Consider the following 17,576-nt stretch of genomic DNA (forward strand, 5'->3'; position numbering starts at 1 on the left):
TCCTGTTTTGCCCAGAAGCAGCAGCTGTCACGCTGAGCGCCGCCCTGGCTGCCAGCTGTAATCAGAACAGTTGTGTTTTAAATCAGCGTGAGCGAGCTGACCTTCGGCCTGGTGGTGTTCTCCTCCTTAACGACGGTCCAGTTTTCACCGTCCAGGCTGTGGCCGACCTTGAACCTCTTCATGTAAACGTTGCGGTCGTGGTGTTTTCCTCCCTGGATCACCACACCGCTCAGTATCTTGTCCTGGCCCAGATCCACCTGCAAGGCAGGAAATGTGATGATTTCGCACCATCATAGGATTTTAAGCATATAAAATACAACCTGACCCAGAACGCAGTGACTGTTGGTGTGTTTGAGTCACTTTTAATGTGGGATCTACTGAAGAGGAGTCAATTTAATTCACACATATTTAGATTTTCTTTTGCTGTTTTAGAAATGCATACAAAAATATCTTAAAGGTAACTAATTATGCTTTCTTCAACAGGTTACATTGGTCTTTGGGCAAAACAAAACATATTAATTACAGTTTTTTAACAAAATCATTGTTTAAAAATGTGATCTCTCCTTCTCAGTTCTGTCGATTTTGTTTTTTTTTTTCCAGAATTTGCTGTTTTAGGGCTTCTGTCACTTTTATGCAAATAAGCTGCTGCTGGCCACGCCCCCCAAACTCAATATTTAAACTTTGTACATGTGAAAGTGGCTGCAAATAAATGCAAATTATACAACAGTACATCTTTAACCGTGAGTGGAGTTCTGCTTGGGTTGCTAGGCAACGGGGCTGGGTTCCATTGGGGTTGCTAGGTAACAGGACAATGCCTTGCCGATTCTGACTTAATAGTTTAGTTTTCTTTTTAAACGATTCCTATTTCCATCAGAAACATCAACTTATTGCCAGAAAGTGGCTGGATGAGTTTGATTTAATGTTTGGACTTTTTCTAGAAGCAGTTGAGACCCAAATGATATTTTTAAAAAAAACTCACAAAAAGTGAATTTTACATAATAGTTTCCCTTAAGCCACTTCATAAACCGTACACATACTCATATCTCAGAGCATTCAGAGGGTTTTGCCCGGTAATCCAAGCCGGCTGAGCTGCAGACTCACCTGCAGCCACTCGTTCTTGAAGGGCTGCTTGGTCTGCTGCCCGGTCCATCCCGACCTGCCCGTCAACAACCGGACGTTCTCGGCCACCCAGCCCCGGTCGGCGAAGGACGAAGCGTTGATCTGAGGGTCAGAGATCAGCCCAGACACCATGCCTAACATCGACGAGCACGGGTAGTCTGAGAGACGGGACGGCAGAGAGGCAACAGAGGAATTTAAATATGGAACCAAAAACACAAAAATGATTTCCACAGTGGATTCATTCAAATTGATGAAGTCAACTCAAACTCTAAATATGATCTTAGTTAACAAGCAATTCTTCTAAAATATATGGATTTAAGTTGGACAGTTTATCAGTGGTTTGACTGGAGAAACATTTTAACAAGGTCAGGGAAAACTTTGATTAAAAGTTCAACCTTTATTTAGCTTCAATTATACTTTTAATGCTCACTCTCAGATATAGAAATAGTTTTCAGGATCTGTTTTACCTTCTTATTGACTATTGGAATATTTATAGATTAGATCTTAGGATAACTTATCATTTTCAGATTGTGTTAAATTGTAAATCTTTTTTTGATTTACAAAATCTCATCATCCCGTCTTCAAAATATGCAATATCTCGTTGGAAAGGAAATAAATCTTCCCTCAGGCAGAGTTTTACACAGATTTTAAACAAGTCAGTATTTAATAAGACTTACATAAATACATTAACATAATTAAATAAAATTTAGCGAAGCTTATAGATCTTAAGGAAAGTCCAATGTTTGTATCTGGCTGGTGCCAAACACTGTTAAGCTGGATATGATGTAATAACTCAGTGCCAATAATCAAAATACAGTGAAATAATCTTACTTTAAAATATTTTCAGTAATATTTAAACTTATAGGAGTTACAACAGTAACTCAACAAGGTAATTAAAATAGTTAGATCCCATAAATGTTGATTTGGCTGCAGAACCAGAGCTAAGGAAACAAAATGTCCTCTCCAGTGGAGAACAACTTAAATGTATGCGTAGCCCGGTCCAGAGCACCAGATCTCCACTCAGCTGCATCGACTTCACAGAGCTTCTTCTGAGAGTTTCACATCACAGACGGGGAATAATGTCTGAGGATGATTAATGAGCCAGAATGATCCCGCACAGCTTCACTGTAATGAATAATTGTGTCCTTCAGTGGGGAGGTTTCGCCCGGTTTGGAAGTAATAATTATTTAAAATCAACAGAAAGCAGCTCCCCAAATGGTAACCGTATAAGGTTGATGCACGATGTGCAGAAAAAACGGCAAAAAATATGTGTTTATGGGAAATTCAGAAGTGAAAAAACAAATCAAAACAAGCAAAAACATGCAGAAAGAGGCTGGATCAGTGGGTTTAACAGGTGGACATGGAGTTCTGCCTCACACCTGACAGTCTGCAGCCGTAGACCTCGAAGCGCATGCAGATGCCTTGCTCCCAGGTAAGCGGGCGGATACGAACGAATCGGGTCAGAATCGGTTTGGGGAAGAAGGCACGGACTTCGTCTGTTGGATTGTGGTTCCCCAGAAAGATCTGGAAATAAGAATAATAAAAGAAAAATAGTTTCTGTTTTTGTTAACAGATCTGAGAAAACCAACTGAATATTGTGACAGAAAAAGTCTGAATTGAGATGATTATCATAAAGTGTTCAAAGGCGGGCCTTTTAATAGGCTGGTAAGATGTAAAGTATAAAATAAAAACTAGCTAGCTACCTAGCTAGCCATTTAGCTAGTTAGCGTATGTACAAGCTAGATATTAGCAGCTAATTAACAGTAATCTGAAGTCACAGAAAGAAATGAAGACTTTGATAAAATCAAACATTAATAAAATTATTTAAGGCCAACTTACATGTTTAACAATTAATTTAAGACATTTTAAGAACTTAATTTTAGATCAGTGCTATTGCTACAAAATAAAATAACAATAATAATAATTTAGATAATTTTCTGACAGCATTTAGGCTAAACTCACAATAACAAGCTTCCCATGCAGTCTGTAAATGTTTTTAAATCATTTTCCAGGACTGGATAAAAGAAAATGTGGAGAAATTATATTAAAAAAATGTTTCATTTTCCAGACTTTACTTTTCTAGAAAGACAAAAATCTTCTAAAAATGCTCTGTTGTCCAAATAAATCACTCTTTAAATGGCATATATTATATTTCTGCATTTTAACCAACAGTATTTTGGCTTTTTATTTGCTTTCTGTCATTTAACTTGTAAGAAAAGGTCACCAAATCAGAGTAAATGCCTCAAAATCCACAATGTGCAGTTAGTAGAAGCATACTGACAACGAGACCTGGCAGATTCAAGCCGTTTCAAGGTAACAACACGTATCCAGACGGTGAATTAAAACAGTGAGATAGTTGATCTTTGCCTTCTGCTTGGAGCCCTCCTTCACTGTGATCCAGTCCTCTCCGTTGGTGCTCAGGTCCACTTTGTAGGAGCGGACGAAGTAATGCTTCTGGGTCTCTATTGAAATGGCTCCCTGGGTCCCGATGCTGGTGACGTATCTGAGGAACCCCAGGTCGACCTGCAGACACAAAAACAACAACGGGTCAGTAAAATGGCTTCCAGGAGCGTTCTGTTCAGGTCAGGTAAGCCTGATACGCGTGTTCTTATATTGTAAAGCTGAATTATTCCTCATTCTCGCCTATTTGTAGAAATATTTCAAAAGTTCAAAAGTTATTTGTCAAAAAATCTGTTTATTCGCGTTTTTTTTTAAATTGAGCTTATCTAAAATATTTTTTAAAAAAGGATGCAGATTGGGAAGCTAAAATACTTAGCCACAATGCTAGTTGACATGCTAACGCTAACGGCTGATGTTAGCAAACCAGCCAATCCAGGAGCGCCATTTATTTTCTTCATCACCGATAGACAATATATTTTTCTTTAATAACGATGTTTAATAAATAAATCCCCAAAAAGTAAAAAAAATATTTACCTGTAACTAAAACAGCAACTGTGCAAGACCCTGTTTATACTGGAGTTTTAAGAAATAAAGACTGCTCTCAATGTGAACATTTTTGGCACTAATGGAGAAAGCTTGGACACCCCTGTGTTTGGGTATAAAGCATAAATAAAGTCACCATCTGATAGACATCACAAGACTCTTCAGATGGCCTTAAAATAGAAAAGAAATTCAATTACAGCTGATTTGATTTTCCTTTACTGCAAGTCAGCTAAAGGCGAACACAGTCAAACTCAATTACTTTTATATTTCTAATAGCAAACTGTCATCTTTTTCTCTGCCTTACATACAAAAAAAAAAAACATGTCTCTTTATCTATAAGTCCTAGGATCAGAATCACATTCCTTGGAAGCAGTTTTACTTTTATAATCATGAAACTGTGATCAGAGTAGATAAAACGAAATGCGTGTGGAGTGTGAGTTCTGTTTAATCTGCAAAGGAGGCAGTTCAAACCGTCTTTACCCAGAAAGCAACAGTGAAAAGATTAATAAGCTGATTGTTATCAAAGAGTAGCAGAGATAGCAAAAAGCCTTACAGTTTTTATGCTGTTAAAGGGGAAATATTATGCAAAAATTCACATCTTGAATGTTTTTGTACTTACATTTGGGTTTCTACTGCTCATAAAAACAACCCAAGCTCTTAAAAATCCCATCCAACCAGTTTTTGGCAATAAGTTAATGTTTTTTGGTGTCTGGTAAATGATTGTTAAGTCATATTCATTGGCACTGCATCATCACCTAGCAACCCCATCCCCGTCACCTAGCAACCCCATCCCCGTCACCTAGCAACCCCATCCCCATCACCTAGAAACCCCATCCCCGTCACCTAGAAACCCCATCCCCGTCACCTAGCAACCCCATCCCCATCACCTAGAAACCCCATCCCCGTCACCTAGAAACCCCATCCCCGTCACCTAGAAACCCCAGCTGAGCTCCATCACGTTTTAGCCGCTGGTTTTACCGTGTTTTGTTGCAGATTTATCATCCAGAAACCACTTGCGGCATTCTTGTTGGTTGTGCAGGAGGCTCCACTTCTGCTTTTCAAAGATGTATGGTTGTATAATTGTGCATCTTTTTGCAGCCATTTTCATACGCGAGTCCAAATGTTGAGTTTGGGGGACCTGGTTTGAGACTAAAATCCCAAACCTAAAGAACACGTATTGCCCATAAACCTATCCCAACTTGTTCAAGGAAACATAATAGGTCACCTTTAACAATTAGCAGTGGCTATCTAAACTGAAAATGGTTTAAAGTTGTTCTGCATCACAGGATTTCCCTTTGAATCAAAGCATGAAACGAGTCTAATTATGCAATCTATGACACTACTCTCCGTTCGACTTCCATTACAATCCTGTGTGTTGAGTTTGGGCCTTATGAGGCCAGAATAGGCGCTCTGCTTCAGCGTGTGGGATGACCGCCGCATGCAGCGTGTAATTACACGACCGAAGAGACGCTGCTCTACATGGGAAGGCCCCACAGGGCGGGTGTTGACTGCTCCTGCCGAAGCTTTTTCAGGGAAGGAGCAGGAAATAGCACGCCACAGGTCTCTGCGGGATCCGTGATTGACAGGGAGACCCCTGGGAAATCATGTTGCGTGGGATCGCTCTCCGCCGCTCCCACGTCTCTTCTCATCTAAATTCCCACAAGATGCAACACTTGTTTGCACTCAGCCCATATGAAAAGGTCGCATGTAGGAAAAATGTCTGCGTTGCTCATTAAAGACTAAACAAACGATGCCTTTTAAGTTAAATCGTGTTTTATGGTGTTTATTTGTAACCCAGCGTCGCCTTCAAAGACAAGTAAAATCAAGACATAATTTTTGCTACATAGTCTGGCAGATTTGGTTCGATTGGGGACAAAAACTACAACATTTTGCTACATTTTCACTGCACTGTGTCAAACAAATTCCCCTTCCTCACCTGTGGGGGGGCTGCACCAAGAACCACTGCAGGAAATGACATGAAAACCTCAGAAGAAGAGACAGCACAACTTATCTTCACAAAACATAAACAAAAATGGAGGAGCATCAGATTTTATTGGAAATCATGAGCCATTTCTCCCGCTAGCGCTAGTTAGCCTGTTTGTTTTGGTTGTATTACCCAGAATGCCCTGCGCTGTAGTCCACTTCCTGCTTTTGAAGCAGTCTCTGGTCTGCTTGTTGTTCACATATGTATTCGAACAGCACCAGAGTTCACTTCAATCAAACCAAAATCTGGTGCTGGTGAAACAGCTAACATGTCTTTAAGCCATCAGCTGTCTGACTACTGACCTCAAATCTTGTTTTGACCAACTGTTGGGTATAGTTCCATTTGAAACTCTACCAATAAGTCACCTGAAGTCGGCTTTAGTTATGCTAGCTTCTATGTAGCTATAATGTCTAGATACATAGACATAGCTACATAAGAGCTGGTCACTGCTTAGTAGCTAGTACCCATAGTTATGGAAATGCTAGCTACATAGCCATAGCAATCATAACTATGTAGCCGCCAGCATGACTAGCTACATAGGAGCTAGCAGATATTGTTAGAAATTGTTAACTTGACCATTTACAATAATTTACCTGTTACTTTAAGTTAGTATTTGTATTTTCTCTCACCATTTGATGTTTGGTTATTATATTTTTAAAAGTCAAGCTGGAAGTTTGATGTTAAATCTACATGGAAAAGGAAATTACAAATATTCACTTTTATATTTGTTGAGACTTTCTTCTTGATGTTTGGCTACATCAATAAACAGTGGTTCAAACAAATCCATCCATCCATTTTCTTTCACCCTTGTCCCTCAGTGGGGTCGGGAGGGTTGCTGGTGCCTCTCCAGCTGACGTTCCGGGCGAGAGGCGGGGTCACCCTGGACAGGTCGCCAGTCTGTCAGGCAGGCCAATTAACCTAACAGTCATGTTTTTGGACTGTGGGAGGAAACCGGAGTACCCGGAGAAAACCCACGCATGCACAGGGAGAACATGCAAACTCCATGCAGAAAGACCGGGGCCGGGAATCAAACCCAGAACCTTCGTGCTGCAAGGCAACAGCTCTACCAACTGCGCCACTGTGCAGCCTCTGGTTCAAAAAAATCAAGTCCAACAATTTCAATTAAAGGTTCTCACAAGAGGTTTAGTCTAGTAAGTGAAGCTACACAGTAAAAAAAACCTAAACTAATTAAACAGATCAACTGAACGAGTGTTTAAACAACCCCAAACTGAAGGAGGAAGTCAGTTTCACATTTAAATACATAAAATGTAAAAAAAGTCAGGAAAACTACTGATGAAAATATTCATATTATCCAGTATTTAAAAGGAAAATGAGTAAATGATTACGTTCAAAAGCAGCAAGAGGAGGCTAACGTACGAGATCCAACCTCCAGAGATTAAAGTGAACAGCGCCGACTGACTGGGTTTTCCTTTTGAAACAGGAAAACTCTCAGTGTTTACAGTAATCCTTTGGCTCATTGTTCCATTTTCCACACTTCCTCCATCAACTGGCTGAAGGTAATTGGCCTTCCATCTCCTAATTGCTCAGCGCCTGGCACTGCCAACTATTTATAACAGAGAAATACTCTCACTTAGAACTTTTTAATGAAGGAAAACAAACTGCAAGACGGGAACATAACTCGTTTAAATTTGGCAAATTAGGATTAAACTTTAATGATGCCACAGCCTTCCAAAATGGGACCTAGCTATAATAAAAATAAAACCCTTAATTACCCCATTCTTATCTGGGGGTTCAGCACTCGCTGAGTTTCTCTGCGCTTGTATTCAGTTACACCACAAATTGGACTTCGCCAGTTTTTCTCAGTAATTAGTAATTGTAGAGTTTCTTATTAATCTTCTCCAACGTAAAAAAGCATTTTGGAGGCCTCAACATATACGAAAATAAAACAAATGATGCACACGCCTCAATTATTTTCTGAAATTTACGTATTTAAATGGACCTGAAAAGGTTCCACTGGCCTATCTCAAACATTGTAATGTAGCCGGGACATTTTGAAAATTTGTACACAAAAATAACTCTCCAAAAGAAGAAGAAAGAAAACTATCAGTCCCAAAAAACAACAGTAGTCGGCCATTTTGTGTCAATGGTAGTTTGGTAAAAACTACCAGCCCCTTGTTCTATTTGCTTCGTTTAGCGGGCTCGGACCGTTGGCTTTTGATAAATGATTGCTTCCTGGATGCCTGGACTCTGTTGAAGTTTTAAATCTGATTTCTCTCAATCGCTAATGTTTGGCCGTAGCGTTTGTAATGACCAGCTTTGTTCACTTCCTCAGCTGCCATTGCTGAAACTACAACCAGATTACAGACTACAATCTAGAACAGCACAGAAAATCAACATTTACGATCCCAACTCATCCTTTTGTTTGAATTCAAGGGAAGAAATCAAGCTGAATGGGAGAAATCCAAGATGGAAAAGTGAAGGGAGATGAGAATCGAGCAGAATTGCGTTAAGAGACTCTTTAGTTTTTCATCCAAAATGGAGAGAAACTTAACCAGAACTGTTTTGTTCCAGGAAGTATTTTCCTTGATAAACTTCATGCTTTTTATCCATCTTGAATCTGAAAAAATAAACAGTTTACTGGAGTTACACAAGGTTCTGTTCAAGGTCCAACGATCCTTACATTACATTGTACTTAATTAAACTGAATCAAAATTAAAGGTTTTTAAAGTTATTGCTAAACAATGTTAAATATTCAGGAATATTGAATAACTGCAAGATAATCCCATTTATCTTGTGAACCATGTTCTTTAGTGTGATCAATCTGTTTTTACAAGTTTCTCCTGATATTTTCCAGGTTCATAAGTAAACATGGAGAAATTTGCTCCTGGTCGGTCAACTCTTTAAGCCATATTGTTTCCCCGACGTTGACAATGCGCCTCAGGCAGACAAAGCCCAAACGCGTTCTCCAGATGTAAACAACCCAGCGCTTCCTGATGGCGTCAGTGTAATCCTGAAGTCTATAAATACCTGAAACTCAAGGGAGGAAGCCTTTCCTGGTTCCACATCGCTGCTCAAAAAAAACTATCAAATGGTCCAATTTTATTTTCAGAGACTTTATAATTGACTTTATTTATTGTTTCTGTTGTTTGGTTGATGATTTAAAATATCTTCCAGTTCCAGTGTTAATTGTTCATTACAATTTAAAGTTTACTGATATTTACTGAATGTGTTTTTGCATTATCAGGACCGTTATACTAATTGAAAATGGACTCAAAACAACAATATAATCTTTTACTGTAATAACTTCTGGGACAATTTATCGTGCAGGAAAATTTGTTTTTGCAACATCTCATCTGGAATAATTGGTTAAATATTGTGTAGTTTTAGTTTTCATTAAGTTTTTGATATTGTATTGTGGTTATGTTTCCATCGATTGGATAATAAATACTCAACAGAAGATTCAATTATTGTTGAGCAACAACTGAGTCTGCACCAACTTTTACTGTTGCATTTTGAGACATATGGAGCTCCGTAATTTGCCGAAAACCGACGTAAACTGCTTGTGTTTGGGGGGAAATTTTTATTTTTATTTTTGCATCAGTTTGAAAGACTAATTATTAGATTCAAAAACACAAAAACAAATAATATTAAATTCATAATTTCAGTGTTTCAGTTAATTTTATAAGTACACTGCAAAAGCACAAAATCTTTCCAAGTATTTTTGAAATTAACTTCTAGTTCACCTGAAATAAGACAAAACTAACTTACAAGTAACTTTTCAGCAATAAATACGAGCTAAATTTCTTAATTTTGCTGAAAAAGTAATTGTTTCATTGGTGGATAATTTCACTTATAACAAGATATTTTTTCAATCTGCCAGTAGAAGTAGAAGTTTTCCACCAAAATTGTGCAGCTATTGGCTCCCATATCTTGCTGATAAGTTACTTATAAGGGAGTTTTCTTATCTCAAATCTACTAAAATATTTGCAGTAGAAACTAGACTAAAAATACTTGGTAAGATTTTGTGTTTTTGCAGTGTTGTAGTTTTTCCCCATTTAACTGATATTTTATGTATTTCAGTTAAAATGCCCTCTAATTTTCATTGGTTTTAGTTAACTGTATCAACGCTGGTCTGGTTATATTTTGCTGAGATGAACCCAAAGCGTCTCAGATTTTTAATGTCTAAACATAAGAGCTCATAATTTTATTGCAAATTTCCAGCATGCAGTTAAAATGAGTCACTGCTGTGAGAAATATGATTACAGAGTCACAATAAAGCCAGATAATGAGCCGACTGTCTGCCTCCAAGCAGACGGCCAGCGGGACGCTTCACCCGACAGTAACCTGAAAATAGTATCGATAAAATATACATGGCTGTAAATAATTAATAGAGCTGCCTGCAGTGGAGGGGACAGGCATGCAGGAATTAACCGAGTCATAATTTTCATCTTAAATAAGAGGAATCCAAAGCCACAGGCGGAGAGACGCGGCGCGGAGCTGGATCGCAGCACACTTAATCAAATAAAATGGAAAATCCTCTTCATGAAAAAACCTCCAGTCATCACTCTGGAGGCTCAATGAGGCGGAGCAACAGGCCCGGTTCAGAGGGACATAAATCACCCGGCCAGATGTAGCCGCGCCGCTGTTTCTTACGGAGACGCTGCCAGAACGAGGCTTTCATGAACAGCAGAGATAAACAGAGCTGATTTCATGCAGCAATCAGGACGTGATTTCACTCTTTTAACAATAGGTTTGTAGATCCTGTGGCCAGACGAACTGAATCTGAAGCTGGAGGGCAGAAAAAGTCTCAACTCCTCCCTTGAACTTTGGATACAGTCAGAAGATAAACATTAAACTTGTTTTATTTCAGTTCTGGCTCAGAAATACGGCAGAAGCTGCAAATGTGCACACATTTTTTATTGATATTCTGCTAATGTTGAAAATTTGTTGTGCTTCCATTAAATAAGAACTTAAATTAAAATCCCACCTGAATAAGTTTGTTCATGTGAGGTATATTCGTAATTCAGCCAATCAGAGGAGACCTTGGTGTCTTATTTACACCTGGGAGCAGATATTTGGAGAAACTAGTCGTAGCTAAGGACTCAACTTTTAATGAACTGTGACGCTGTGAGAGGCTAATTGTCTGAAAAACTAACCACGAAGAAGACCATTTCCTGTCACCTTCTTCATTGTCGTTTCTGCCAGCAGCAACACCTGCCAGTCCGGTAGACTTGGTTTGATTCAGGACCAAAACTGCAACATTTGTTACATTTTCAGCTGCCGCGGTTCTCTTTGCACTGAGTCAAAAGAACTAAGTTAACCGAAAAACCAGTTCCCCTCCTCGCCTGTGGGGGCGCTGCACCAAGAACCACTGAAGGAAACAACAGGAAAACCTCTGAAGACACTGAGCGCAACTTCCTTCTTCACAAAAATATAAACAGAAATGGAACGGCATCAGACCTTAGCGGTTGTCTTTAGTAAAAATCCACAAGTCATTTCTCCTGCTAGCGCTAGGCTAGCGTGTTTGTTTTGGTTGCATTTACCCAGAATGCCCTGCACTTCCTACTTTTGGAGCGGCGTCCGATCCACTCGGCGTTCACATATCCATTCAAGTTCGCTTCTTTGGTTCTCATCAGAGTTCGATCACAGATTCAAACATCAACAAATGAACTGAACTTTCCAGTAAAATGAACTGGACTTCTAAAGCGAACCAAACAGGATCAGTGTGAATCCAAATCAAAGAAGGCTGGAGTCGATCCAAAGGGTTTTCTATGTCTTTGTTTCCGCTAAATTTGGATCAGATCAGTATCCAAATGTTCGAGATATTTTCTATTGCCAAATAAAAACATTGCTAACCTTAAATAGCCAGAAGAAAGTGGTTGGTTGCAAGTTTTACTTTTCCTGATGCAGATTGAAGAAGAGGACGTTTTCCATATGAGTGAAATTGAGTTTGGGGAGTCGGAACAGCATGTTAAAAACAATCCTCTTTAGAAATCAAAGTAAAAATCAGGCGAAAATAAAATGTAAACATAGTTAAAGTCAGGTTGTATTTCCATTTAAATATAATTAAACACCATATGAGCTGCATATGCAGTCAATATTTCCTCGCGGCTCTTTTCTAAGAACTGACCGAGTCCATAATTAACCTTTTCTTTAACCCGAACCGAGACTTTGTCATCGCCCACTGTGAATGCACACCGGAGTTTAACACAACTACTTAAATAAAGTATAGATTAGAAACGGGAACAGGAAACTACCGCGGGGTCTAATGAACGTCCTCACATCCAACATTTCTGCTGAAACATTAATTGCCTTCGCAGAACGGCCCAGTTATTGATCCAAGTTTCTTTGTCAACTTTACCGTCTCATTAGTCGTGTCCTCATTATTTCAACACTTCAAAATAATTTTATTCAAAATGGCCACATTTTTAATGCCGTTGGTGACCTTCGTGTAAAACCAGCAGTTTCCACCCAGCGCGTGAACCCATTAACCCCAATTAAATCTCCGTCCTTCATTTCCTGATATCCCAGAGGCCCCGGCGGTGAAACACGTCCCCAGACAGACAATAGAAAGCCACAGTTGTTAATCTGGCGCTGTGGCGGCGTTCCTGTCTACTTCCTGTTGTAACTCTCACAGGAGGGAAGTGGAGGTCTGCTCCTGCAGCAGAGGGCATTGTGGGATTTCCTCTATGAGTTCCTGTCCTGGACAATGGGTCGGCGCTGGACGCTAGCCACACACGTCCATACCGGTTTGATGATTCAGACTGAATCCAGTTGTTTTCTTGACCCACAGGAGAAGCAAACACGCTTGTTTGGGCTTGTAAAATTGAATTATGGGTAACGGAGTTCATGTAAACATATCTAAAGATTTGAGCTGAATCTGAATTAATTGTTTCTGCTTCCTGTAGTTTGAGCTTCATTTTCTTTTTAAAAACAGAAAAATCTGTATTTACGCCATGTTTAGTTGTTTAAAAGCACAATGTGCTGGCACAGAAATACTGAAGCATGAACTTAAACCAAATTTATTTTAAAACAAATGAAGAGTATAAATAAAACAGTGCCAAGAGGAATTTAAAAAGCTAAACTAGAGACAAAATTAAATAAAATGTATAAATAAGTTTAGGTTATCTCAAAAGTCTTGAGTTAACATAAGATTATGCTGATGTCCATAATTAACGGACATTTTAATTTTCACTGACTCGAACAAGAATACCCATCAAAATCAAGCCATGTTTGAACATGCAAGCAGTTAGCATCTTTAGCTTCCAACCTACTGTGTAGCACGGCTAAACGAAGGCTAGCTGCTACCTACAGATTTGATCATGAGACCAAAACTGACTTTGTTGAAGGTCAAATCTCTCAATAACGTTTTCTGTTTCATTTATCCTCCATTATGACAAGAAACAGCTGTTAGCTTGTGAAGCTGCTAGCCTGTGTTTACACAAAGCTAATTACTGCTAACAGTGAAGAAAACATTTGGTTTAACAGAATAATTCACAAATTGGATATTATAGTTGGAGCTCAACCTGTTGACATTTAGGGCAAGAATGGCGATCTGAACAAGTCATTAATACATAAAAAATATTAAAGATATAAACTATTTAGCTATATTTTATCATACATAACAGGCTAGCGGCTAGCTAGACAAGCGTAATACTTTTCTTATTTCGTTCTGTGTTTCAACAAACCCTCATTCCTCTCTGTATTTCCCACTGGCTCCAGTGTTATGATCTGTGTAGATGAGTTTGGGTGAAAAAACAGGAATAGCCTACAGTTTAGCATCACTATGAGCAACGATACCCAAATATACACCACTGGACTTTCATTCTCTTATCTTTCTGTGTTTAAATCTGTAAAGGTTTTAACTTTCACCTTTTCGTTTCCCTAAAACATTTTGTAATTAATTGCAGTTGATTTTTTTGTTGTGTTTTGGTCGTGCAGCTGAATCCCAGCCTGGACGGAGTCTGCATATTTTCCCCAGGTACTCCGACTTCCTCCCACGTCCCAAATATATGCATGTTAGATTAATTAGTGTCTGAATTCGCCTGAGGCCTGTGTGTGTGTGTGTGTGTGTGTGTGTGTGTGTGTGTGTGTGTGTGTGTGTGTGTGTGTGTGTCGCCCTGTGGTGGGGCCTGGAGAGCCGTACAGGGTGTACCCGGTGCGGACAGGCGGCCAGTCGCCACATAAACATAATGAATGGACGGATGGAGAGTTAAATGGAGATGCAGCCATGAGAATAACTAATCTAAGTGGACAAAGGAGCTCAAACTAGCACTGCAGATACTTAGAATTAAAGTTTATTTACTGTATTTATTTATATTTTTAATATTTCTTATGATTTGTTTTGGTTTAAACATCTAAACTACAAAAAACATGAATTCTTGCTGCAACTTTTTAACCAAACCGCCTCTAAAATCCTCTTTTTAAAAAAACGTAAAGTTGTCAGATTCAGTTTTTTAGCCTTCATCAGTGTTCAGATGAGTAAATGTTGCCACTTTAAGCTGTACACGAATGTTTTATAAATGTTTAAAGTCTACATTTAGTGGCTGCAGGCCGCTACATCAGATTTCAGCGTGACGGCAGGAAACTGTGCAGCAGAAGCAGATGTAAATAATTAATTCCTGTTGGCTTTTTTCCCCGTCTACCATCACTATAACGTGTGTAGAAGTGGTACAAATGAGTGAGCAATATTCACAGCAGATGTGAGAGAGTTCTCGGCGGCGCAGTGAAAGGCAAACAGAGGAGCAATGTTTTTCCGCTGGGAAATCAGAGGCTTTTATTTTGAGCTCAGACTCTGGAAGTGAGGATTAAAGTGACATAACCTCCAACTGCTTCCCTCAGAAAAAAAACCCATAATGTGCTAAAAACAGTGTGTTCAAGGCATGCGAAGCTTATTTATTTACTAACATGTTTTTATCTTTACAGTTCCAACTTAAAAACTGCAGTTTGAAGCTACGACTGAAACGATTAATCGGATTAATTCAAATTCAAATATACTTTATTGATCCCACATTTTACTAAATGTCAGGTTAGTAAAAGAGTTATTGGAGATGGTGATGGAAAGATGTTACAGTGGTCTGGATTTAAACTCTAGATTAATTCAATTCTAGATTAATCGATTATTATTATTAGTGATTGATTAATCGATAACTGGAGTATAAAGACTCAGAAATATATACATTTTGCATTTAAATATGATAAAAAAAACCCTTCTTTGTAGGAATATTTAACCCCGAACTCCTGAAGTAACGTAGTTTTAGCTTCATTTGTTTCAAAATCTGAAAAAATAAAACGAACTGAGTTGATATCCAATAAATAATAATCAGATTATTCGTATACTGCATTAACGTTGAATCAAGCAGGAAGGCTGAGCTTTGCTCTTGAATGTTTTAGCTGCAAATAACCAACGAGTCACTAAAGGATATGCTGTTGTTTCTGCATTTTTGGCAATAAAATGTGTATTTTCTTATTTAAAAAAATAATTCAATTGTGTATTTTTACCTTTTAATACATTTCTAACATCGTATAAAAAGGTTCAAGTGGTTTAATGACAAAATGTTCCAATTTTCTTTTTTTTATTTGATGAATCGATTAATCGTCAGAATAGAATAATGAAATCAGTCGTTAGTTGCAGCTCTATTTGAGGCGTCTGACCTGAATCCATTCCCTGATGGTGTCGTCTGACGGCGTCCAGCCGTTCTCCTGGTAGTTGAGCCGGGAGCGTTCCGGGGACCAGTTGGAGTTGTACTGGGAGGACGCCCTGATCAGGTCTGAGGGGATTTCCCCGGACTCCATGCCCAGCGGCTCCATGCAGGCGAAATCTGAGAAACGCAGAGGGAGGCCATTACAAGAAGCAAGTAAACAAATAATTCAATTCATTTTTAACAAGAAAATAAACTTTTTATTGCCTATGATGTAATAACAGCTTTCCTTTAGGGAATGATTTGTGCTACTTACTGCTCTGAGCATGTTGGTATTTCAGCAAAAGGCCTTTTTTGAGTCTGTATACGGCAAGTAGCGATTAATTGATTACTAAATTAGTTGGTAGTTATTTTAATAGTTGATTAATCATGATTAATCCGATTAATTGTTTCAGACCTAATCAATAATAATTGTTATTCCAGCAAATGGCCTTTTCTGAGTCTATATAGGGCAGTTAACGATTAATCATTACTAAAATATTGACAATTATTTCAATAATTGATTCATCATTCTTCATCGAGTGTTATAAATAATCCATTATTATTTGTTGTTTCAGCAAATGACCTTTTATGTGACTGTAAAAGCAATTAACCAATGACAAAATGATATTATTATAATGATTAATCACGATTAATCAATTATTATTTGTTATTTCTACAAATGGTAGTTAACGATTAATCAAATACTACATTAGTTAACAATTACTTAAAAATTGATTTAGGGTTTTGTTTCTAGTTAATCAGTTACTAAATTATTTGATGATGATTACAATAGTCGATTAATCATGATTAATCGTTTCAAATGTTAATAGTTTTAATACTTTAATGTGGTGATTTTGATGAGTTTCTGCCTGTTTTTGTCTTCTTTTTGGCTAATCTGACGCTAAGCTTAAGAGAAAGCACCTCGTTCAAAGATTTAAGCGAATCTTTGAACGAGACGCAGCATCTGAGCGTTTTTTTTTATCACAGCAGGAGAGCCTTGGGAAGGAAAAGGGAGGAGGACGCAAAAGGAAGTGTGAGTGTTTCTGAGAGGGAGACACAAGGTCTGCAAGCCTGACACAAACACTTTGCATCAATTCCTGCGCTTCACAGTTTGTCTCACCAAACTTGTTGTTTTGGTAAATCGATATTTATCCGTCCCTTCCCTGTCCAGCCGGGACGCCGACATCCCAGAACAAAGAAATAAATCCTGCAGTCGCTTCAAAGTCCTCCAGGAAAATCAGTTTTGTTTGACGTTGATGTTTCCCCAGACACGTCCAACACAGTGGGACCCGGCATTCCTGAACCGGGTCAGCGACAACCAAAGGGTTAAAAACGCATTTTAGGCCTCTGCAGGAATCCCAGCTATGCAGAAAACCGGCTTCTTCTGTCAGAGACCAGGAAGAATAAAATCCCCAGAAAGCAACTTTAACAGAATCGGAGATTCCTGATAAAAGTCTGGTGTGAAATCGGCCAAACAGATTGTCAGCAGCAGAAGATAAGAGCTGGAAATGGGTGAAAGCGATAAAAACACCAGCTATCTGCTGCAGGAAGAAACTCTGAATCGAAATAATAATCTAGAAGAATAAGAGGCGGTGAAGTTTAGATCTGATACGTTTACAAACTGTGGCTAGAGATAAATCTAAAAGTTGCTTCACATGTTCTGTTGTCTGGAGATGTTTTTGTTTTTTTTCGTGATTTTTATTTTATTGTCTTTCGTTTCTCACTTTTATTCTCTCTGGTCAGGTAAATCTTTCAGCTCAGTTGGTTGATAATCTGACCAGTTTAACCTGATTTCTCACCAGTTCATTCGTGTTTCACCACCATTTAATCCAGCTGTGCTTCGTTTCCGTAAAACTACTTTGTTTTATCCATGTTAAATACATTTT

At 38.6% G+C, this 17,576-nt stretch overlaps 1 protein-coding gene across 1 annotated transcript in view; it reads right to left on the reverse strand.

The window, feature by feature from the left end:
• LOC103479471 (neuropilin-1a-like) overlaps nt 1-17,576 on the reverse strand; it is an 87,940-nt gene that overhangs the window by 25,445 nt on the left and 44,919 nt on the right. Inside the window, exons 6-10 of the mRNA XM_081597808.1 lie at nt 15,662-15,828; nt 3,487-3,642; nt 2,499-2,643; nt 1,102-1,277; nt 102-257 (exon numbers count right to left, since the gene is read on the reverse strand). Of these exons, the coding sequence (XP_081453934.1) occupies nt 102-257; nt 1,102-1,277; nt 2,499-2,643; nt 3,487-3,642; nt 15,662-15,828 (800 nt within the window). The remainder of the gene's footprint in view (nt 1-101; nt 258-1,101; nt 1,278-2,498; nt 2,644-3,486; nt 3,643-15,661; nt 15,829-17,576) is intronic.

The sequence above is a fragment of the Poecilia reticulata genome, chromosome 17 (assembly GCF_904066995.2).
Source record: "Poecilia reticulata chromosome 17, P_reticulata-male-v2, whole genome shotgun sequence".
NCBI classification, from domain to species: domain Eukaryota; kingdom Metazoa; phylum Chordata; class Actinopteri; order Cyprinodontiformes; family Poeciliidae; genus Poecilia; species Poecilia reticulata.